The sequence below is a fragment of the Bos grunniens genome, chromosome 22, assembly GCF_055505025.1.
Source record: "Bos grunniens cultivar Pamir isolate PY7600 chromosome 22, Bosgru_T2T1.0, whole genome shotgun sequence".
Classification (NCBI taxonomy): Eukaryota; Metazoa; Chordata; class Mammalia; order Artiodactyla; family Bovidae; genus Bos; species Bos grunniens.
This window is the reverse complement of record NC_141186.1, coordinates 410,465-434,129: the sequence shown is the minus strand read 5'-3', so window position 1 is coordinate 434,129 and position 23,665 is coordinate 410,465. Positions and strand designations below refer to the sequence as shown.

The 23,665-nt window shown below is 38.1% G+C and overlaps 2 protein-coding genes across 2 annotated transcripts; both read left to right on the top strand.

Annotated features, from left to right (window-relative positions):
• The first annotated feature begins 211 nt into the window (after positions 1-211).
• Positions 212-964, top strand: SNRNP25 (small nuclear ribonucleoprotein U11/U12 subunit 25). The gene has a single exon (XM_086365483.1). The coding sequence runs from the start codon at positions 375-377 to the stop codon at positions 879-881; it is 507 nt and encodes a 168-aa protein (XP_086221609.1). The 5' UTR covers positions 212-374; the 3' UTR covers positions 882-964.
• A 1,623-nt stretch (positions 965-2,587) lies between these two features.
• Positions 2,588-23,261, top strand: LOC147347903 (ankyrin repeat domain-containing protein 26-like). The gene is made up of 9 exons (XM_086368895.1): positions 2,588-2,766; positions 2,834-3,055; positions 5,890-6,004; positions 6,165-6,338; positions 10,432-10,538; positions 12,608-12,688; positions 17,944-18,012; positions 20,804-20,864; positions 20,985-23,261. The coding sequence occupies exons 1-6, from the start codon at positions 2,588-2,590 to the stop codon at positions 12,618-12,620; spliced, it is 810 nt and encodes a 269-aa protein (XP_086225021.1). The 3' UTR covers positions 12,621-12,688; positions 17,944-18,012; positions 20,804-20,864; positions 20,985-23,261.
• Positions 23,262-23,665: the final 404 nt, after the last annotated feature.

Here is a 23,665-nt window from a genome sequence, read left to right as displayed (position 1 = left end):
GTTGATAATATTCTGCAAGGCCATATGATGATTACACACACTTCGGAGTGGAAAATAGATTTCAGTGAATAAAGCAAATGAACAAAGAGACTATTAAGATGAAACAAAAAAGATGTCCCTAGATATACATGTGTTCCCTGTGGTGGATTCATTTTGATATTTGGCAAAACTAATACAATTATGTAAAGTTTAAAAATAAAATAAAATTAGCCTCTGTCGCGCGGAGCGGCTGTGCGGGCCAAGCCGGCGGGAAACCCGGCCCCCTGGAGGAGCCGCGGGTCGTGGCGCGGCCAAAGCCGCAGGACGACAAGGAGGATGAGGAGCAGGCGCTGCCGCACTCCGAGGCGGTGGACGTTTTCCAGGAGGGCCTGGCCATGGTTGTGCAGGACCCGCTGCTCTGCGACCTTCCGATCCAGGTTACTTTAGAAGAGGTTAATTCCCAAATAGCATTAGAATACGGCCAAGCAATGACAGTGCGAGTGTGCAAGATGGATGGAGAAGTTATGCCCGTGGTTGTAGTCCAGAACGCCACTGTCCTGGACCTGAAGAAGGCCATCCAGAGATACGTGCAGCTCAGGCAGGAGCGCGAGGGAGGCATTCAGCACATCAGCTGGTCCTACGTGTGGAGGACATACCACTTGACCTCCGCGGGAGAGAAGCTCACAGAAGACCGGAAGAAACTCCGAGATTATGGTATCCGGAATCGGGATGAGGTGTCCTTCATCAAAAAGCTGAGACAGAAACGAATCTCCAGACTTGGACAGCTGTCTGTGCGGGCAGCTGAGCTCTTCCCTGGCAGAAGGAAGCCTTGGGCCACCGTGCCCTTTCCCCAGACGGGTGGGAGAGAGCCTGACCCCAGCTGGACTCGCCTGGACTCTTAAATGAACCCTGATCCCAGGGCTGTGGGCCTGGCCCTATGTACAGAATAAACTCTGTTTTCTTTGAAGAAAAAAAAAAAAAAAAAGATGTCCCTAGAGTCAGACACAGCTGAGCGTGCACACACACACACATTAGTTAGCAAATTACTGAAAAATGTGGCTAATAGGATTTTAGTGAAATTTAGCTATATTAAAAATGTTTTTTAATTTGTAGCAATGGTCTTACACTTCAGTTTTTAAAAAAGCCCATCTTGTTTGCATTTGCTTGATTTTTTACAATCTTGCATATTATCAGTGTAACATCTTTCTGGTGAAATCTATACGAACAGTTTGTGCCTTCCTTAAGTACCACCAGAAACTCAACTCTTTCTTCCTATGACAAGATTATAATTTTAAAAGTTCTTCATTCTGGTCATCAAAAGAATACCCAGATATCAAAACAGTAATCATTCATAAATTATTATGAAAAATCATGTACCATCACAGTAAAATTTTTAAAAGCCCAGATATAAATACATCAATAAGGGTATAGGATTTACATTAAAAAAAAAAAGCTTCCAAAGTTTAATGAAGGACATAAAATAGGACAGAGACATAACAACTACCTGGATACACTGATACAAGTGATTGTCAAGTTAAAATTACTTCTCTTAACCTAATTAATACAAATTTCACTGAGAATTCTCTTTAACTGGCATGGTGATTAAAAAGTCATCTCAAATAAAGTAGAAATAAACATTGCCAAGAGAATGCTGGAAAGGACAAATAAGGGGAGGAACTTTGGACCCATAAAGGATATTAAAATATATTTTATATACTGCCTATGCTAGAAGCAGCAGACCCTTCAATGGAACAGAATGGAAAACCCAGAGACAGAACATCAGAGTTAAAAAGTGGTATTTTAAACTAGATGAGAAAAGATGGATTATTTCAGACACGTGAATGATAATTTTTTTTAAAAGTTCTCAAATGTTACACTATGCTCCAAAATAAATCTTGGGTTTGTTAGCTAGTTAGAATAGGGAAAAAGAGTCCAAAATGGCAGTGGCTAAAAGACAACGGAAAAGCCTGCGAAAATAGAACAGAGGAAGGTCAAAGGAAGGTCTGAGGACCGGGGTGAGGACTTCAGGTAGAACAGCACTCCTGACTAAGCCCAATTTGCATAGGGCAGGCCCAGGGGGAAGAAAAAAACATAAAAAGAGGAGCCAAAGGGTTCAGAGCTCTGACACTCCGAGGGGCCTTTAATGTCCGTCACTCCAAATCTTTGTTGTGACGAGACAAAGAACCGAGGAGCATACACTCGCTTGACAGGTTGATTAAAGATTTGGGGAAAATAAAAGCAAAAAATTAAAATGAAGAAAATGTGTAGATGGAGGCTGGCCCACGGGAGGATCAGAGGGATGCGGAAACACGGTTTCGTTTCATCTGGAGAACCTGAGTTGATTTCCACTAAATTTGCACTTGATAATACCTGTTACCACAATTCTGGAACCATGAAAACTGTTTTCTGTAGTTACACTTGCTAAATTTCGCTGGTCCAAGAGGGATGTGGAAATGAATAAGCTGAGGGATAAGTAGATTTAGAGTTGTTGTTGAGTTGATTGAAATGTGCCTAGCACCGCCCACAGTCAATCTCAGACTTGAGCCGCAGGACCTAGCACATACGCACTGGGCAGTATGGCCCGACGTCTCCGTGCTTACACGTGGGAATGCCCGCTTCCGAGGCGCGCAGGGCACTGTGTTTCCCGGTGTCGCTTAGCTACGACTCTTCCGGGCTGAAAAATTGGAAAACCGCGGAGCTTCCCAACCGGGATATTGTAGGGGAACTGCTTAGGCTATCTGTAGCATTAATATTGGGTTTCGGGGACAGGGAAGAGCCGAGGGAGAGGTGAGGTGTGTTTGAAGCCCGTGGGCTCTGTGATGAAGATTTTTGAGTAAAAAATCTCCTTCGGGAGTAAGAAGGGCGAGTCGCCCTTAGGCTCCTCCATCAGTCCTGGGAGAGACAGCGGTCATAGAATCCACTTCCAGCCTGGGTATCGCATCCGAGACAAGGACCGCATCCGAGACAAGGACCTTGGAAAGATCCACAAAGCTGCTATTGTAGGGAACATAGCCAAAGTGCAGCAGATTCTGTTGCTGGGGAAGAATGGCCTGAACGACAGGGACAAGATGAACAGGTAAGCGGGGTGGAAGGGCCTGGCAAAGGTCCCTCCTGTGAGTTTCCTCTCCAAGGCTCGTGGACACCTTCCTGGGATCCAGCGCCCTGCAGACTTTATAGGCAGCAAAAAGCCTTAGCTCATTTCGGACCCACTTATAATTTCCCTTATAGAGCACTTTACTGATAAGTTTTGAAGTCATTTAACTGAATGTCGGTAATCAGAGTAATGAGATGAAACATAAATATCTTTTTTTCCCTTCTTCATCTTCCTTTTTATTTGTTATTATGCATGGGTTAGCATGATGTACTCATGAGTAAGAGCTCTTAAGTTATATAGTTTTCAATAAATCTGGAATCTCCTGACTCTCACATTTTTTCTCATGTAATTTATGAAAATACTTCTTTATGGATTGCCTATTGTGGATCATGGCAGTGGACAGATTTCTGATGTTGTTAGCATCTTATTTTTAATGTACACATTTTTATACCTTAAGGTTATATATTATAGAAAACTGCATAGTGAACAAAATAACTCCCATGCCAGATCGACTTCTGGATTGAAAATTCTTAAGATACAATTCAATATCTGTTTTATATCAGTGTATGCCTAGGTATATATTTTCTTTGCTGAAGGACCTTAGAAGCTTTGAAGTAGGGAGCTGGCTGTGTCCTTGAATAGGAAAACATTTTCTTAGGATGTATGGTCTTTCAGTATTTAAACCAAATCAACATACTGTGGTTTTAAAGATTTTGGGTTACATATGCTGTCTTTAATTGTTGTGATGAAATTAAAAGTTTTGTATAGTAGACAAAGATTTGCCCTTCTAGATGTCAAAATGTGCTGTGCTGCTGCTAAGTTGCTTCAGATGTGTCCAACTCTGTGCAACCCCATAGACAGCAGCCCACCAGGCTCCTCCGTCCCTGGGATTCTCCAGGCAAGAACAATGGAGTGGGTTGCCAGTTCCTTCTCCAATGCATGAAAGTGAAAAGTGAAAGTGAAGTCGCTCAATCGTGTCCGACTCTTAGCAACCCCATGGACTGCAGTCCAACAGGCTCCTCTGTCCATGGGATTTTCCAGGCAAGAGTACTGGAGTGGGGTGCCATTGCCTTCTCCACAAAATGTGCTGTAAATGCCCACAAAGTATTCATTTATTGACAACTGAAAAGATAGATAAATGAATGGAACAGAATATAAACTACCCAAACACCCAAATATATCTAAGAATTTAGAACTTGATACTGGTGACATTTTCTATTAGAAAAGATAAATTATGTGTAGATGGTGGAGAAATAACCTGGTAACTATTTAGAGAAAAGTAACTAGATTTTTATCTCACAAAAAAGCTTCAGATGGAGTACGGATCAAAAATTTTAAATACTCACAGTAAGAAAAGTACCAGAAGAAAACACAAATTCCTGTTTATACATGTTTTGTGTGTGTGCTGACAGAGACCTTCTTTTTCTTTCTATTTCTACTGGTTCTTAACCTTAATTTACTTTTTAATTGGAGAATAATTGCTTTACAATGTTGTGTTGCTTTCTGCTAAACAACATCGTAAATCAGTTGTTAAGTATACATATATCCTCTTAGTCCTGAGTCTCCCTCCCACCCCAAAGACCTTTCTAAGAATGATTTCAAAAGCAAGAATTCTGGAGTTTCCTGAGTTTCAGCACCAAAAATAAATAAATAAATAAAGGAAAAAGAAATCTGGAGGTTGATTTAACAAACAAAAAACTTAAAACTCTCTGTAGATCAAGCTGTCTGTAGGAAAGTTGGAATAGCAGACAGGGCTTGTCTTTCTGGCACTAATAGGAATGTGGCACAGATAAAAATAATTTCTCACTTATAACTTTTTTTAGAATTCTTTTGAGACTGGTATCCTCTGACAACTTTCAGCCTTTTCAGAAGTCAAGGGAATCTTGGGAATTCCCTGGCAGTCCAGTGGTTAAGACTCACTACTGTGGGCCTGGGGTTGGATCCCTGGTGGGGGAATTAAAATCCTGCAAGCTATAAGGATATATTGTACAACATAGGGAATATAGCTATATCTTATAATAACTTTAAATGGAGTATAACCTTTAAAAATTGTGAATCACTATGTTGTGCACCTATAAAATATAATAATATACAATACACATCATCTATACTTCAACCTTAGAAAAAAAGACCTTACAGTAATTAGATGAACAGGAAAAATGAGAAACAAACAAACAAAAATGCTACCAATTATAGCTGTAAAGACGTGAATTATAAATTTCATCCCAATGTTAGAGACCTTAAAAAGTAAGAAAATGAGGATATTAAAATCAGCGAAGTACAATGTTGTCTCTAATATTCAAAACATATTTGCAAAGGATGTGTAATAACCTTTTACTTTATTGCAATGTTGTCCTTGTAAGATAATAGTAATAAGTATGATAATATTACTTAGCAATTACTGAGCTGTTATCTGTTTGAGGAGTGGTTCTAAATCCTTTCCTTGGATCTCATTTAAGCATCATGGTGGTGTTCTGTGAGATAACTACTACTCTCTCTCCATTATGTTAATGAGGAAATTGAGGTACAGAGAGGGTGAGCGACAGCTAATAAGTGACAGAGTGAAAGTCAAATTCCAACCCAACTTGAGCTGAATCTCGAGGTCATGCTTATTCTATTCAAGTAGATTGTTCTTTCATTAATGTGGTAAGAAGAACTAAAACTAATATACAATGTTCTTTCTCCAGAAGGAAACAAAATATTTGTTTTAGAGGGATAGAAATAGCATGCTATTGAATGTTTTCAATCACAGGAACAATTGTTTGTTTTGAAACAGTAAAACTACAGTTTCCTGAAAACTCCTCTTGCTTTTATAGGACTGCCCTCCACTTGGCCTGTGCCAATGGCCATTCAGCTGTGGTTACTCTGCTCCTGGAGAGAAAATGCCTGCTTAACCTCTGTGACAATGAAAACAGGACCGCGCTGATGAAGGTATGGGCAGCGAACCATGTCCACACGAGGTGGATGTGATTTAACTACTGAGACTAAAGTGAATTCATCTCGTTTAGATATAGCAAACGGGTGAAGCTTGTGGACTGTTTACTTTGAATTCCTAGAATTTACAATCTGTTTCTTGGCACAACACTGACAGGCCATAGAATGCCAAGAAGAGGAGTGTGCAACTCTTCTGCTCGAGCATGGTGCCGACCCAAATGTCATGGATGTCAGTGGGAACACCGCTCTCCACTACGCTATCTTTTGCCAGAATATACCACTCACAGCAAAGCTGCTTTCCTGCAAGGCCAATATAGAAGCCAGGAACAAGGTATATCTCAACTAACTTTATTTACAAAATATTTGTGAAGCATTTTTTTAGTCTACAACTGTTTTATTTATAACAGTATGTAAATAGGTAAACTGAATAGTGTCCATCAAGCCCTGTTACTATGGAAACAACTCCAAGACCAAGGCAGGGGTGGGGGATGTGTGTCTGTGTCCACAGAAAGGACAAAGCTCTGTCTCCCAGCCACCCGTCTACCCCTGAAGGAAGATTTCCTGTCAGAATGTGCCCGGGAGTGGGTGGTAGGCTCAGAGCCCACAAATGTTGAAGGCCTCGGGGGAGTGAAGCGATGTGAGGGCTGGCTGCTTCCAGGGGCTCAGGGAATGGGTGCCCCTGAGGGTGGGTGGGAGGAGGAAGGAGACCCAGTGCCCCTGAGGGGGAGCCAGGTGAGTGCAAGTGGGTCTGGGAGGCAGCAAGCCTGGAGCCCTGAGCCCTCCAGGACCCCAGTTCTGAGACCTGGCCAAGAGGCTCAGGTCATGTTTGACTCCCAGCAAGGGTGTTCACTTGTGCTGGTGACCGCTTGGTTCACGATGTACACCTCAGGGTCTTCTGCTCTCAGCCCCGGGGAGCTACTCAGTGGGGTTGCAGCTGTGCATGTGGAGCTGGTGATGGTGAAGCCGCCCCTCCTGCTCTTTCTCCAGGACACACATGACGTCCTGCAGCTGCAGCCCCTCCAGGAACTCCCTCCACTCTCACAGGTGAGCTCAGTTTTCCGTGTTTGGAAGCTGCAGCCTTCCCTGAGTGAAAGTATTTTGAAAGAACCAAATTGTCTAAGATTTCACTTTATACATATTTCTAAAGATGTATTAGAGAGTAAAGCATTCATTCATGTGTTTATGACAGATATTTGTGGTAACACTGCACTTGTTAAAGGTAAAACTTTCTGAATACTTTGCCCCCCCACTGAAATTTTTTTTGATTGGCATAAAAACACAGTAAAGCAAAATTTGCCTTAGAAATAGACTTAGTCTTAAAACTCAAACATAGCATAAACATTTTACAACATAATAGACATCTCGTTGTTGTTAACAAATTCCTATTTTATAAAAAAATGATATATATAAAAACGATTCCTCTCTTATTTCCCAAGGCTTAAGAAAGTAAAGGAAAAGGGAAAAGGAGAGAGCAAGTGAAAAATGTAGGTCAAGTTGGAATTTCGGCCATTGGGAAATGCCAAAAAGAGTTGTTTTTTTTTTTTTAATATTTATTTATTTGGCTGTGCTGAGTCTTAGTTTCACCATGCAGGATCTGGTTTCCTGACCAGGGACTGAACCCAGGCCCCTACACTGGCAGCCTGGAGACCCAGCCACCGGACCACCACAGAAATCCTGAGATTTTTGTTTTTGTCTTTTTTTTTTCCCCTTCAGTTTATATAATTTGGTAAGGTGCTTTTCAGTTTTCAGGGATAATACTTGTTATTTTGAGAAACAGGGTGAGTGGATGGTATAGTAACCTATGTATCAATTTTAGGAAGAATTTGAGGAAATCAGACTGGCAGTGAACAGGTGGTGATTAAGTGGGAAATAAGAGAGAAAAACAAATAATTAACTGCAATCTTATCCTATTCTGGCAGAAACACCTACTTAGATAAGAGTCTAGACTCTGCTCTCCAGTCTAGAATGTCTTGATGAAAAGTAAATGGTTTATAAATAATGAGATCAGGTTGCCTTTTGAGTTTACTAGTCCCTGTTCTGGAGAAGGCAATGGCACCCTACTCCAGTACTCTTGTCTGGAGAATCCCAGGGATGGAGGAGCCTGGTGGGCTGCTATCTATGGGGTCACACAGAGTCGGACACGACCGAAGCAACTTAGCAGCAGCAGCAGCAGCAATCCCTGTTCTACCAGTGTTTACCCAGGAAATTTTCATGCTGTTTTGATGACTTCTACCTCTTACACTTTTCTTTTTTATTCAAATCTTCAAGTAAGAGAAGGAATTGGCCATGTGGGTAAGAGATGAGACTGGAGTGGTTGCTGTGCTAATTCTTGGTTAGATTGTGCTGGCGAAAACCACAATCACCTGGGAAAACTTATAAAAAAAATTTACAAGCCTAGGTTGTTCCCTGAAGATTTTGGTGGAATAAATCAAGGAAGGCCTGGATGTGTATATTTAGAACTGTTTCCTTGAAATTCTGATATGATCTGTGGTGAAGAACTATGGACTGAGTAAGTGTGATTTCCAAATGCACCTATCTCAAAAATAAGTAATCTCTAGAAGAGTTGGAGTTTGATCAATGCTAACTACTTCCATCAGCTCCTTCCTTTGCAACAGTATTAACCTGACTTTTTCTCTGCCTGTGTGATTAAGAAGTTAAAAGGAATATTATTGGCAATATCTACTGGCTTGAATGATAACTCCTTTTCCTTTCAACCACTAATTATTCAGTTGTACTTGGTCTTCAGAGATTTGCTTATGGTGAAGTCAGTTCATCTGTAGAGTCTGACCTTTTTAGGATTTTGCACCTTCTGTTTTCATCCAGGTCATTAGGTCAACAGATGTTTGTTACCAACAGGGTTTTCCTGACTGCAGTAATAGTAATTCATGAGCCTTCTTTTGGTGTCAGCTGCAGGACAGACTCTTGCAGTGTGTCTGTTAGATTTGCTGAGCCCTGGCATAAGCAAAATGAAAGCTTTAAACATCAAAACCCATAAAGTTAGTAATAGTATAGATGGGAATTTTTTTGATGATTTAATTTCAGCAGTCTTAGGTACTGAATATCCATTTGATTAACAATCTAGAGGAATTCTAGAGATAGATTGTAGTTTCAACAGGTAGTGGAAACATTCTTGAAGTGGAATTATGATTTTTTAAAAAATTATGTTTAATTAAATTATGAGCCTTAATAGCAATTTTTATTATGTGTTGGGCCTACTTTTTGTGAAACACACGATATGAAGAAGGGACGGTTTCACATACAAATACTTGCTTTATTCCCACCTGTTTGGGAACAGCAAATGTCAAACCACAAGTGGGCCATTGACCAAGCATGGCCCTTAGATATGTTTATTTACCTCTGCAAATTGAGTCAACATTTAAAATTTAGGAGACTCATGCAGAGGTCTGCATTTCAGGCTTCTCAAAGAACCAAATCTGGTCCCTCTTGAGCCCATTCTACTGTTTGGTCAGCATTCAGAGGCCGCCCCTTCTGTATGGAGCATGTGTTCTCGGGTTTGCTGGCCTTACCTGGCCTTTTCACTTATTCAGGTCACCAACTTTCCTTCCATATGCATTTGAGTTTCCAATTCTTGTTTTATAGTTTATTTTGATAATTATTTCAATATTTTAGAGACTCTAATTAATCTGTAATTGATTTCATATTTTAAAAGGATTTCTTAAGAATGAGATTGAATTTTTCAAAGTAGAAATTATTAGTTGGTGTTTTCGGAAAAAAAAAAACAAACTATTTTCCTTTGCATGTTCATATAGAGAATAATATTCCCATTGGAATGTCTGTAAACCTTGTGAGGTTACTCATTATCATCCTTGGATCGGTTATACATGCTACAGATAATAATATATATTTCTGCCTCAGCATTGTTCCTAAAATATGCTGTTGATTGAGTAGTTAATTGATTCTCTCTGGAGGAGTGTTGAGTGTAGTAATAGAGCAAGTGAATACTACGATATCCCTGATAAATAGTATGATAGGAGCAAATATCCTTGGAGCCAGTAAATGTTGGAAGTGAGTTTTAGAGAATGACTCTGTAATTTGTCTTTTAAAGAAGTAGAGGAGGAGCATTTTATTTATCATTTTTAAAAAAGACATATTTGACTGCACCGGGTCTTAATTGTGGCACATGGGATCTTTAGTTGCGGCATGTGGGATCTAGTTCCCTGACCAAGGATGGAACCTGGACCCTCTGCATTAGGAGTCTTAGCCACTGGACCACCAGGGAAGGCCCAGAGAAGGAGCATCTTCAAGAGAAAGAAGGCACGCAGGGGCATAAGGAAGAGGGGGCTCCCTTTTATTTGCTTTCTGAATTCTGTGTTTAAGTTCAGAGAATCTATTGCATGATTTCAAAGTTCAGCTTTGAAATAGGTTAACTGTGTACGTTAGAAATGGTTTTCCCTGTTTTACAGGATGACCTCACACCGTTGTCGCTTGCTATAAGTGAAAGGAAACAGCAAATGGTGGAGTTTTTCGCAAAGAAAGAAGCAAATACACATGCAGTTGATAAGATGAAAAGGTACAGTTCTTTTTCTTTTTAAAAACCTTTGTGCTGTTCTAAGGTGGTAACATCAAGATTAAATTAATAAAAGGATTAATTTGTAATCAACACATCATCAGGCAGGTGGAAAATCAATTATTCTGACTGGGAATCATGAACAATATATAGCAGGAATAGATAGCAGGATTCATATTCCTTTATAATATTGACTGATGTCACATGCATCCAGTTCCCTTTTTTTTCATTGATCTTGTAGTCGCTGAGGGATTTCATATTAGTTTTATTAGCTTTATAAAATATGGATTCTGCTTTTTTAGTTTATCTTATGACACAATATTGAATTTCTTAATTCTTTTATAATAATTCTTTAATCTCTACTTTGTATATATTTTTCCTTAAAATTGCATACTGAACATAAAAGACTTGATTTTGTCTTTTGGATGACTCTTTGCTTTAAATTACTTTCTTAGAAGAATGCTGATGTTATTAGTGACAACTTCTTAGTTCTCATACGTATGTTTGTAGCTCAGCACCGGCATCCAGTTCTGGCAGCTGGGCCTCCTAGCCTCCCCCCACACTCAGAAACCTTATGTGGAGCCCACGTGTAAGCCTAGATCTAAACCTTGATCTTCACAATGAGGTGTCCATTGAGGCTGTTATTTATCTTTTCTGCTAGCAGATACCAGTGCGGACCATTTTAGTCTGTCAGGGAGGTTCAAGTGCTCCTGCAGGGACTGAGCGGACTTCCCTTTCTCCTTTGTTTCTAGACCTGAACCTCAAGGGGGCTTTCTGTCCTGGGGCAGGAGGGGACATTTTCTTAGCTCATAGGTTCCCTGTCATCCTTCCCAGAGTAGTGGGTGCCAGCTTGCCTGAGAGTCCATATTGACAATTGGCCCCTCATGAGATCTGTTTCCTATAATAATGAAAGTCTTTCAGAGGATTTATATGTGCTTCAGCCTTAAATGTTTTCAGTGCAGTGAAAGTGAATGTCGCTTAGTCATGTCCGACCCTTTGTGACACCATGGACTATACAGTCCATGGAATTCTCCAGGCCAGAATACTGGAGTGGGCAGCCTTTCCCTTCTCCAGGGAATCTTCCCAACCCAGGGATCGAACCCAGGTCTCCTGCATTGCATTGGGAGCCACCAGGGAAGCCCTTGTTTTCAGAGTCTGCCTCATAAGGAACTCATTCACCAGAAATCCCTAAGTCTCAAGTAAGTTAGTTGGAATTAAGTGAGGTAAGCCCTGTGCAGGACTTGCCAGTGTCCATTCTAAGAGTAGGGACTAAGAAGTATGTCTTCCAGGTGAAATGAAGATGAGCGTGGAGATTAGACACTGATCTCAGAAAGATCTGCTGGTTCAGAGTTTGAGTAGGTAGAGAAGGAGAGTAGTGGTCCAGGCCAGGTTTTGATTGTGATTAGTTTTCTGCTCTTGGTGTAATTAACTGCAATAATTGGGGACAATTATGTTATCTAATGTAGTGAGTTTTTGTATTTTATAAATAAATTTAGGTTCAGATTATATAATAGCTGAGATTCCCTAACTTACAAACCACAAATAACAGCTAATCACCATAATTAACAGTTTCCTGCAACACTTGAATGTTAAAGGTATGAAAAAACACACATTAGATTTTATTTGGAATTCCAAAGTAGTTCCAGTAATAAAGTTCTAGACCAAATTATTCCATTCTTTGTTTCTCCAAGCATTTTGGGGGTATATTATCTCATTAAATCCTCTTAATCCCCTTGTGAAATAAGGCAGTAAGATCCCAGTTGTGTAGAGGAAGACTTTGAATTGAGAAGTAACCTCTCCAGAACGACGAGCAGTTGGTTTTCTGAGTTCAAGAGAGTTTTTATATGCCAAGTTAACTCTAGTTACTTTACTGAGCTATACTGCCTTTAGTTCACGAGTTCTTCATTTTCCTTTTTGTTCTCCTTTAATTACATGCTAAATAAAAGTTTATAGAACTTAGAAACTTATAATGGATGGAACAATTGAAGTTTTGATATTATCTGTGATATTTTCTGAAATAGTCTGAGACTTTGATAGTTGTTTTTCATATTGGTGTTAAAATATTATCACAGTTTTAATACATAGCATTCACCATCTGAATTCTGAATATAAAGAAGAGAGACCTAAAACTCCTCCTGAAGACAGCAACCCAGGTAAGTCATCTGACAATGAATTACTATTAGTGATTCTACCATAGATAAAATAGGAATGAGCAACTTTTAGTGATGAAAGAACAATGAAAAAGCATATGTAATTTGAATGTGTATTTTATTTTTTAAATTAATTTCTTAATAGTCTAGTATTCTGAATTGTTTAAGAAGTTAACTGTAGGGTAACTTAAAATCAGAGACTGTATTACCTTAAAACAAATCCATGTATTTAATCATGGCCCCTAAAATCCTGTATTAGATCTTCTTGTAGATACAAAAAACTTTTTAAGTTAGTATGATGTATATTTTCTGTATAATAATATTATGGCAAATTAGACGTCTTATAAAAGGGGAACTTTAATTTTTACAAATGGTTTTCAGTTAGTAAGTAGTTCCTGTGTAGTGAGTAATCTCACTAAAAAAGTTACCGTTGTTACAACTGGGAACCTCCCAATACCTTCCTGGTAGGATACCAAATGATAAACAATAGGAACTGCAAAGGTGAGCCAGTGTGCAGCATACCAGGAAGAGATTACTTTTGAAAAGTACCTACCAATAGTACAGGAGACAGAAAAGCAATGCCTGGTTGAGAACCAGTTATTTTGCATATTGTTGTACCAGCAAGGTGTCTATTACCAACTTCATTCCTTACAGATCCAAGAAGAGTGAGATAGATTGACTTCATTAGAACCAGGTGTTTTCTTCTGTGTGTTGGATAATTGTCATGACAGTATAGTTTTTTTAGAACAAGATGTTCTCTTGCCATTAGTTAAAAGATTATTGTATAAAATATTCACATAGATCAAATTGGGACTCTGCAGACTCTTAATAAAAGCACAAAAACACGTCACATTAACAAAACACCACCATGGCCCCTCGATGTGGCATCTAGCACATTGCACAAGCTGTCTGAGGACACCTTTAACTTAGTAGACCTCTATCTAATCAAAGAGGGCTTCCCAGATGTCTCAGTAATAAAGAATCTGCCTGCCAATGCTGGAGATGCAGGGTTGATCCCTGGGTCGGGAAGGTTCCCTGGAGAAGGAAAGGGCAACCCACTCCAGTATTCTTGCATGGAAAATCCTATGGACAAAAGAGCCTTGTGGGCTATAGTCTATGGGGTCACAAAGAGTAGGACATGACTCAGTGATTTAACAACAACAACACACATCAAAGAACTCCTGTAGGTTGGTTTTACACATTAGAGGAGACACAAAGAAGACATAGAGTGTTGGTCTTCAATATGCTCAGAATAGAATAGAGTTGTCCCTGGTTAATTTCTGTATTTTTATAAACAAAATTTCCAAAGAAAACATTCTTATTTGTTCATTTGTTCACTGAAGAAATCATTGTATGTCTTTTATGTGTACTAAGCATTGTTCTGATGTCACAGAGTACAAACATTTAAAAGTCACTGCCCCTGCCCTCCAGGCTCAAGCTTGCAGGACTCCTTGCCCCATGGAGTCACGGCATGTGAGTCATCCCTCCAGCATCAGATCATGACGACACATGTGAAATGTTGCCCAACAGCACCAGAGTCCATCACTCCCTCCCTCCTTCCATGCCTCCCTTTGTTGATTAGCTTTGGATCTGATGATGTATGCCTTCCAACCTGAAAAAGCATGATTTCTATCAACATTTGTCATATAATGGGGAGGATTGATATAATGACATCCCTCACTAGTACACAGCACTGTTTGGATCATCGTGCTCTTTGTGGTCCAGATACTCTTGAACAATGGAAGGACATAGTCTCAGGAGATTATACTTTTAAAATATATTGGTGTATGTGTATATATATATATATATTTAAAACTTTTTAAAAAGTTTAAAAAATATATCAGATCAGATCAGATCAGATCAGTCGCTCAGTTGTGTCCGACTCTTTGCGACCCCATGAATTGCAGCACGCCAGGCCTCCCTGTCCATCACCAACTCCCGGAGTTCACTCAGACTCACGTCCATCGAGTCAGTGATGCCATCCAGCCATCTCATCCTCTGTCGTCCCCTTCTCCTCCTGCCCCCAATCCCTCCTAGCATCAGAGTCTTTTCCAATGAGTCAACTCTTCACATGAGGTGGCCAAAGTACTGGAGTTTCAGCTTTAGCATCATTCCTTCCAAAGAAATCCCAAGGCTGATCTCCTTCAGAATGGACTGGTTGGATCTTCTTGTAGTCCAAGGGACTCTCAAGAGTCTTCTCTAACACCACAGTTCAAAAGCATCGATTCTTCGGTGCTCAGCCTTCTTCACAGTCCAACTCTCACATCCATACATGACCACAGGAAAAACCATAGCCTTGACTAGCCCGACCTTTGTTGGCAAAGTAATGTCTCTGCTTTTCAATATGCTATCTAGGTTGGTCATAACTTTCCTTCCAAGGAGTAAGCATCTTATAATTTCATGGCTGCAGTCACCATCTGTAGTGATTTTGGAGGCCAGAAAAATAAAGTCTGGCACTGTTTCCACTGTTTCCCCATCTATTTCCCATGAAGTGGTGGGACCAGATGCCATGATCTTTGTTTTCTGAATGTTGAGCTTTAAGCCAACTTTTTCACTCTCCACTTTCACTTTCATCAAGAGGCTTTTTAGTTCCTCTTCACTTTCTGCCATAAGGCTGGTGTCATCTGCATATCTGAGGTTATGATATTCCTCCCGGCAATCTTGATTCCAGCTTGTGTTTCTTCCAGTCCAGCGTTTCTCATGATGTACTCTGCATATAAATTAAATAAACAGGGTGACAATATACAGCCTTGACGTACTCCTTTTCCTATTTGGAACCAGTCTGTTGTTCCACGTCCAGTTCTAACTGTTGCTTCCTGACCTGCATACACATTTCTCAAGAGGCAGATCAGGTGGTCTGGTATTCCCATCTCTATTAGAATTTTCCACAGTTTATTGTGATCCACACAGTCAAAGTCTTTGGCATAGTCAATAAAGCAGAAATAGATGTTTTTCTGGAACTCTCTTGCTTTTTCTATGATCCAGCGGATGTTGACAATTTGATCTCTGGTTCCTCTGCCTTTTCTAAAACCAGCTTGAACATAAAAGTTTATATATATATAAAAGTATATATAAGTATATATATAAATATATATATAAGTTTATATATAAAAGTTAAAAATATATATGTATTTAAAAGTTTTAAAAAACTTTTAAAAAAGTTAGTGTGTGTGTGTGTGTGTGTGTGTGTGTATATATATATTTAAAACTTTTTTAAAAAGCTGAGCTTGTGTGTACCCTGCTGCCTGCTCACCACTACAAGTCTAGTCCCCGTCCTCACCACTGACCCCCCTTACCCATTTACCCTCCCCCACCTCCCTTTCAAGAGATTATTCTTTCTAAATCTGGAATCACTACATCTTTCACACTTCTCTTGCATCTGGAAATAGGGCCAGGAAGACTTTGTTTCCTATGTTTTACCACGCTCTGAAGTTCAGCACCTCTAGAGCAAGCTTCCCTGTGAGAGGGTGTTTGCATCCTGAACTGAAAAGCCAGAGAAGTTGTGTTATGTCCCAGCAAGACACTTGTGTTCTCTGTTCACTGCTCCAGGCAGTGGAAGTCCAGAAATCCTGTGCTGTTTAAGTGTCCTATTGTCAGCTTATCATACTGATTCTATTAATGGTGTAATACCGTTTTCTATCAGTCTCCTAGAGTTTGGTTAGGATTATAGACATTTTAAACAGCAGTTCTTTCTTCTTTTTTTTGTTTTGCATTAGATGACTATAAAGGAGAGGAGCGATTCTTAGGCATTAATGGCCTGCGAGTATAGTACCACCACTGTTCCCTCTAGTGTGGTCGCCAGGTGTGGGCCCAAAGGAATACTTTTAGACAGAGCATCAGTCTTGAGGTTTTAATAGTCTGTATTTTTCTTTGGTTGATTTAAAATGTGTCTTACTTTTTTCTTTAGTGGAGAATGAGAGTTCTGAAGAAGACTCTTTAAGCAGTAGGATTTTATGGATGTTTTAAAATTGTATGTTTAAGTAAGGGAACACGGAGAAGAAACTGATGTTTGTTGAGCGTTCTACTCTGGGTTAGACACTGCAATACTTACTTAACATTGGTGACCTCATAGAGTCATCACAGCAGCTTTATAAAGTAGCTGCGTCCTACTTTTACTTAATTAGCCAACTGTGGTTCAGGAGGTTGATGAATTGACCCATGATTCCATGGTTAAAATGAGTTGACCTGTGATTTGACAGCTGGCCTGCTTGGCTCCCATGTCCACTCTCATGTCCCTCAGCAGAGACTGAGAAGTACTGTGTAGCATATAAGTTAAACATATAAATTAGTTCTTTGATTTCTGTACATTTTAAGTTCCAGACATTGCCAAGAACTCCTGTACTGATCCAGAGTAAAGGGGAGGGGTCGGGGGGCATCTCAGTAAGTGGTTTCGCTGCTGAAGGACCAAGACTGCCATTTTTGATGGATGACGTTTATTTAGCCTCTGAACTAGGGACAGAGAATGGAGAAGGAACACCATAGCTTTCCACTTTGTTTTTTTCCAGTTTCAACCAGAACATTTTATTTATTTTTTTATTTTTTAACTGTACAATATTGTATTGGTTTTGCCATATATCAATGTGAATCCGCCACAGGTATACACGTGTTCCCCATCCTGAACCCTCCTCCCTCCTCCCTCCCCGTACCATCCCTCTGTGTCGTCCCAGTGCACCAGCCCCAAGCATCCAAAAGTCATCAGGTTTATTTGAGTTTGGGCAAACGAGTTATTTCAATCCACCAATTTGATTTTCAGTTCAGTTATTAGGACTTTTGGTGAAAACAAATTATTCTCAGGCTCTGCCAGCGTATTATTGGCTGTCACTGTATGTCGTGGAAACTAAGAATGAGTCTTAACTAGATATTTCAATAGTTGGGAGAGATGGAAACAGAAATAGGTAATTAAAAATCTTTTAGAGACTTCCCTGGGATTGCAGTGGTTAAGATGGTTAATAAGACTTCTCCTTCCAGTGTAGGCAGTGTGGGTTCGATCCCCGTTCTGGAAGCTAAGGTCCCACATGCCTCAGGGTCAGAAAGCCAAAACATAAAATAGAAGCAACATTGGAACAAATTCAAGAAAGACTTTCAAAGTGGTCCACATCAAAAAATCTTTTTTTTTTAAAAGCTTTTTTAAAACAGAGACCAAGTTTTAATTATGTTAAGAAACTTCATTTAATATGCAGATAGCCAAACTTTGACTCGTTTTTTTGTTTAAAGAAATGAACTCACTCATTTTTGTTGTATATGTTTTTGCTCTAAAGGTTTTCCAACAAACCTGGTGTTGATTCATGGCCTACATCAGATGATGAAGACTTAGATTTGAAACCAAGGTAAAGTGCTCTCTTCTGTAAATAGTTTTCCTGCTCTGAATTTAGTTTCTTATAGCATTTACTCTTAATATTCAGCAGTGGTGTCCCTCTCACTGTTTTATGTTTGTAATGGAAAGTTGGTGAGAACAAACTGTTTTATAAAAATATGAGTAGTTGACTTTTTTTTTCTTTTAACTTTAGTAAATAGTGAAAAGTGAAAGTGAAGTCTCTCAGTCATGTCCGACTCTTTGCGACCCCATGGACAGTAGCGTACTAGGCTCCTCCGTCCATGGGGTTTTCCAGGCAAGAGTACTGGAGTGGGTTGCCATTTCCTTCTTCAGGAGATCTTCCTGACCCAGGGATTGAACCCGGGTCTCCCACATTGTAGGCAGATGCTTTGTTGTCTGAGCCACCAGGGAAGTCTCAAATACTGAAGGTGGAGTGAAGAAAAAAAAAATGAGTTGGAAAATACATAGTGAGAGGAAAATCGTATTGGGAAAAGCTTTCTTACAATGGAGGAAATACAAAATTTGGTCAAGGATAAAAAGTCTTATTGTGAATTTTAAACCATACTGACTTGACTTTTATAATACTCATAGTGGATACAACTACTTATGTAATAATCATGAAATCTTCCTGGAGCTTTTCAGTTCCAAAACTATATAGTTTATATCATCTAGATTTTTTTCTACCCTTAGACACTATTTTGGTTTCTTAGAAGTGTTAGGAGGGTGCTTTTTTTTTTTTTTTTCTTTCTTTCTTTCTCTGTTTCTGTCTTTGGCTCTGCATTAAAACTAAAGTAATAGTTGTAATTATGGAAATTTAAAAATTAAAAATCTGTTTCTCAAAATCCATATTATAAAGGGATTCCACTGTGTTTTCTAAAGCATTCCATTAAGAAGATATTCCCAATTGTTCATATCATTGAAGAACACATGTTTGCCTAAAATAATAACCAGTTTGTAGAAGCACAGGCTTTTAATAACCATAAGATAAAACTTACAACTTCAGATGTTTTTTGTATTATAGTAAAAAAAAAAAAAGTCTACTGAAAGTCCTTGTGTCATATTCTAAAATTTCAGATTTCAGACATTTTGTATTTTGCTATTTAAATATTCATCTTATAGCCCCTGTATCAGTATAAACTAGTGGAGTTCAGGAAACAATTGTGCATCTCCTAGAGCATGTAACATATATTTCAAATGTAAGAACCATTTTAATAGTTTTTGAATGTGAATAAATGAAGAGACAAATGGAATCCTACATAATGTTACAGCTAATATATATAATATAGCAGTTAAATCTGTTTGAATTCTAAAAATATGACTTAAATTTAGATTCTCTTTTTAATATTTAGGATGTAGAAGTTCAGTTGAGTTATGTTGAGGAAGGAGGCCCTGCACAACAAGAAAATAAATAAGAAATATGTGATAAAAATGTTATTGTATATTTTCCACTGTTGTCCAACTGGGAGCTGAGAATTTTAGATTAATATTTCTTGACCTTCTTTTTAGCTCCATCTTGTATTCCATTAATTTTTTTTTTCAAACCGTATATTCTCCTTAGAATTCTGACTACCAGTCCTTGTTCCCAGTGAAATGTTAGGAATATTTCTTTATCAGTTCCTCTCTCTCTAGTAATACTTGACAGCATTCAGGTAGTGATAGATGACCATGTGTGGCTAATTGAATGACTTTTTTATAGTGGCAAAATTAAACTCTTTATTACAGTATTATTTATAAACAGTTTTAAAGTAATATGTATCACTATTATTAGGGATACACAATGAACAAAAGCCTATGTTTTAAATATATGTTTTATATACAATTTATGTTGATATTTTCATAAAACTTGAACAGTGTAGATATATAATTTATGTATTAATAAAAATATGGAAAGCACAGGCTTTCTTCATAGTGTATCCTTAACAATACTGATATATTACTGATTTATTTTATATAAATTCTAAATATATATGTTTTTCCACATACCTCATTATACTTACGCTTTTCTTTTTTTTCCCTTAAGTTTGTACTTCACTAGGCATATCTCACTTTTTCCTTTCTTTTTCTTCCCCTACCTTTTGTCATTTTTAATATTTCCTGTTAACCTAATTTTTCCTTGCAGAATACATTTCTTCAGTGTCTGTTCTTTGAGTCCATCTCTCTCTGCCTCTGTTGTTAACATGTTTGCTTATGGCTTTCTGTTTAGAGTGTTTGTGGCTTTCATTTATGATCACTGCCCTACAGGTTTACTCATTTTTTTCCCTCTTCCTTAGAATGAGCTGAATTAAAAAAAAATCATTTGTCTTTAGCTCTTTGACAAACAGAATAGAAATAACTTTTCCTGTTCACAGTTCTAACCCATCTAAATAAGGTTCTGCTAAAAATTAAACTTTTATATTTCCCTTCCCAAGTGATAATTCATGCATATAGAAATCATGCAAGTAAATTTCAAAATATAGCAACTAATTTGAATAGCTTAGTTTTTCAGATATAGTACTCTAAAGTATTGGGGATAAATTTTTATTCTAGAACATTTTGGTAGAGAAAGTAATCTAGTGGGTGTCATAGTATTTGTATAGCAGTATATTAGGGGTAAGGAGAGGAACATCCGGGGCTTCCTATGTCATCTGTCATAATCCTTACCCCATGAGAAGGTTAATCAGTGGCAGAACTGGGATTTGAATCCACATCTGAATGACTCCAGAGCCTGTGCTTTTTGTGTTAGATCATAGAGGAATGGGGGATGTTTTACTTATTTTATTAAATTTGACCCTTATTATTCTTAAAATTCTTATTTTCTTCTCCAGAATGTCCTGAAACCAAACTTAACAAAGCTAATGAATGCTTCTCAGCAATCCAAAAGAAACAGTAAGTTATCTAAGACTGTCCTCCTGGTGACAATTATTCACTGATTTGAAATTCAGTTCAATTATTCACTGATTTGAGATTATAGATGTTCTCATGTACTCTCCCTTGTTTTCACTGTAGTACAAGCAAAATGTGGCATTGTGAGACCAGAGAGTACAACCTTCTCTGAGGACAATAATTCTGATAGGGAAATTGAAGATGTGGTTGAAATCATTCCCGAACCATCACCTGGAGTCCAGGGCTTCTCTCATCCTGCCTTCCAGTTGCCTGAGCCTCTTCCACAACCTCTCAAGTCTCTCACAGGCCTTGTCTCACATAGGCAAGTTGTTTTGTTTGTAACTCTTTTTTCCCTGTACTTTTTCACATGCCATTCACATGTCATGTCCCCTTACATGACAAAAAGGATCCTACCACAGAAATGGAAGGCTTCAAAGTCACGATCCAAAATGGTGTGATAATAAGAGCAATATATGTGCATGGCTCAGATTTATAAATGTTGGCATACTAAGTATGCCATTATGAAAGAAAAAAATTACAAAGCAATTAGGAAGAACAGCTAGATGAATATGAATATGGGGAGGGGGATGAAAGGGAAGAATTCATTTAAGAAGGACAAGCTGAATATGAAATGGAATGAGGGTCAGGATGAGACAGATTATTATACAAACAGAACAGAAATAGTGGGGCTATGTCAGATGAGGAACTCTATATTATAAATATGAGAAGAATTATTTCAAATTCAACTTAAGAGGAGACAGTGAGGTTGTGAAAAAACAATGCTCATACTCTTTTGAATGACATATAGCTGATTTTTATGAAGAACTGAAAGAAAATTTGTTCCTTACCTTTTTTGGTGGTTGTTTTTGAGGTTGGTGGTGGTTCTTGTTTTTTTTTTTTTTTTAATTGCAGTATAATCAATTTACAATATTGTATTAGTTTCACGTGTACAGCAAAGTGACTTGGTTATACTTATATATGTATATATGGCTTCCCTGGTGGCTCAGTTGGTAAAGAGTCTGCCTGCAATGCGGGAGACCTGGGTTCAATCCCTGGGTCGGGAAGATCCCCTGGAGAAGGAAATGGCAACCCACTCCAGTATTCTTGCCTGCAGAATTCCATGGACAGAGGAGCCTGGTGGATTACAGTCCATGGGGTCACAAAGAGTTGGACACAACTGAGGGACTAGCACACACACATGTATGTATGTATCTATATTGAATATAGTTCCCTCTGGAAGTTCATTTCAGTTTGAAGTGATTTGTCTTTTAAAAAAAATTCTCACTTTGCAAGTAATGAAGTGATGTCTTCTATTTAATATAGCAGAACTTTAGTTCATAGACAATTCAAGGTGACTTCTGTTTTAGGCCTTAGCAGATTTATTATGATTTAAGAATTTTTGGCCTTTCTGTTTCTTGTGGTTTCTAGCTTACTGTTTGATAAATACTTAATGTACTTAACTAATTTATCTTACTGTTTGGTATAATCTTGGTGGGTGTTTTAGATCTTTTTGAAAATAAAGAGGAAATAAATAAGCATTTTATCTAGTCTTTTTACCAAAGTTATAATTATATAAATGAGATTCTGACTCTCTGTTAATTAAATGAGAAAATTTTCAGCTGCAATAGTCTTAAAGAAAAAATGTAGAACTTTTTTTTGCTTAAGAGATTCTGATTTGTCTTTTCCTAATATCTACATGTAATGGCACTTACAGTAAATGAATGAAATCACAATTTATGATTTTTTTTTATTATACACACTACTTGTTATAAAGTCATAAGGAAAGAAAAACTACCAACAGAGTTTAAAAATTATCTCTGGAAAATAGTTTTTTTACTTTTTAAAATATCTCTAGCTATATGTATACTCCATGTTATTCTTAAGAAACTTTATATTAACTTCAGTATTTATAGGTGTTAAACTAGCCTGTCAATTCTTTGTTATACATATGAAACCAACATATATATTCTTTTGTATCCAAAACCCAGAAATTGTGGTTACTTGATTTTTTTAGTTTGTTTGTTCTTTCCTGATATAAAGTTTGAGCCGTGCTTGATAATCATAGATGTATTTGAAACCTTTATATCTCCAGCTTGGATAATCATAATTTTACTACTATTTTTAATATCTAGATCATTCCTTAAATCTTTACCTACTATTCCAGAAGGCACAGATAGGAAATTAGAGTTGTTAGTGTGCTATTTACAGGGAAATAAGAAGAAAACCTTGTGAATTTTCAAATAAGATTTTATATTTCTTTCTTACCTCATAGTAGTACTTTAAAATGACTCATAATTCCATACTCACATAAGCATTTCTCATCTACAACTTAAAACTTGTCTCTTAAGATCAATTTTAAAAAGGAGTCTTCTTGTAGTATCTTAAATTGGTGTTTTACTATTAAACCTTTTCATTACACTCAAAAATGCTTATTACTGTAATATCCCAGAAATGAATATTTGCACATATTTATAAAAGTATATTTTTATGTCCTTGAAACAGATGTTAAAATATATAACTGAAAATTTTAATGTCATAGTTTTCTTCCCCTAGTATTTTATTTTCAGAATTCTGCATCAGATCAGATCAGATCAGTCGCTCAGTCATGTCCGACTCTTTGTGACCCCATGAATCACAGCATGCCAGGCCTCCCTGTCCATCACCAACTCCCGGAGTTCACTGAGACTCACGTCCAACGAGTCAGTGATGCCATCCAGCCATCTCATCCTCTGTCATCCCCTTCTCCTCCTGCCCCCAATCCCTCCCACCATCAGAGTCTTTTCCAATGAGTCAACTCTTCACAT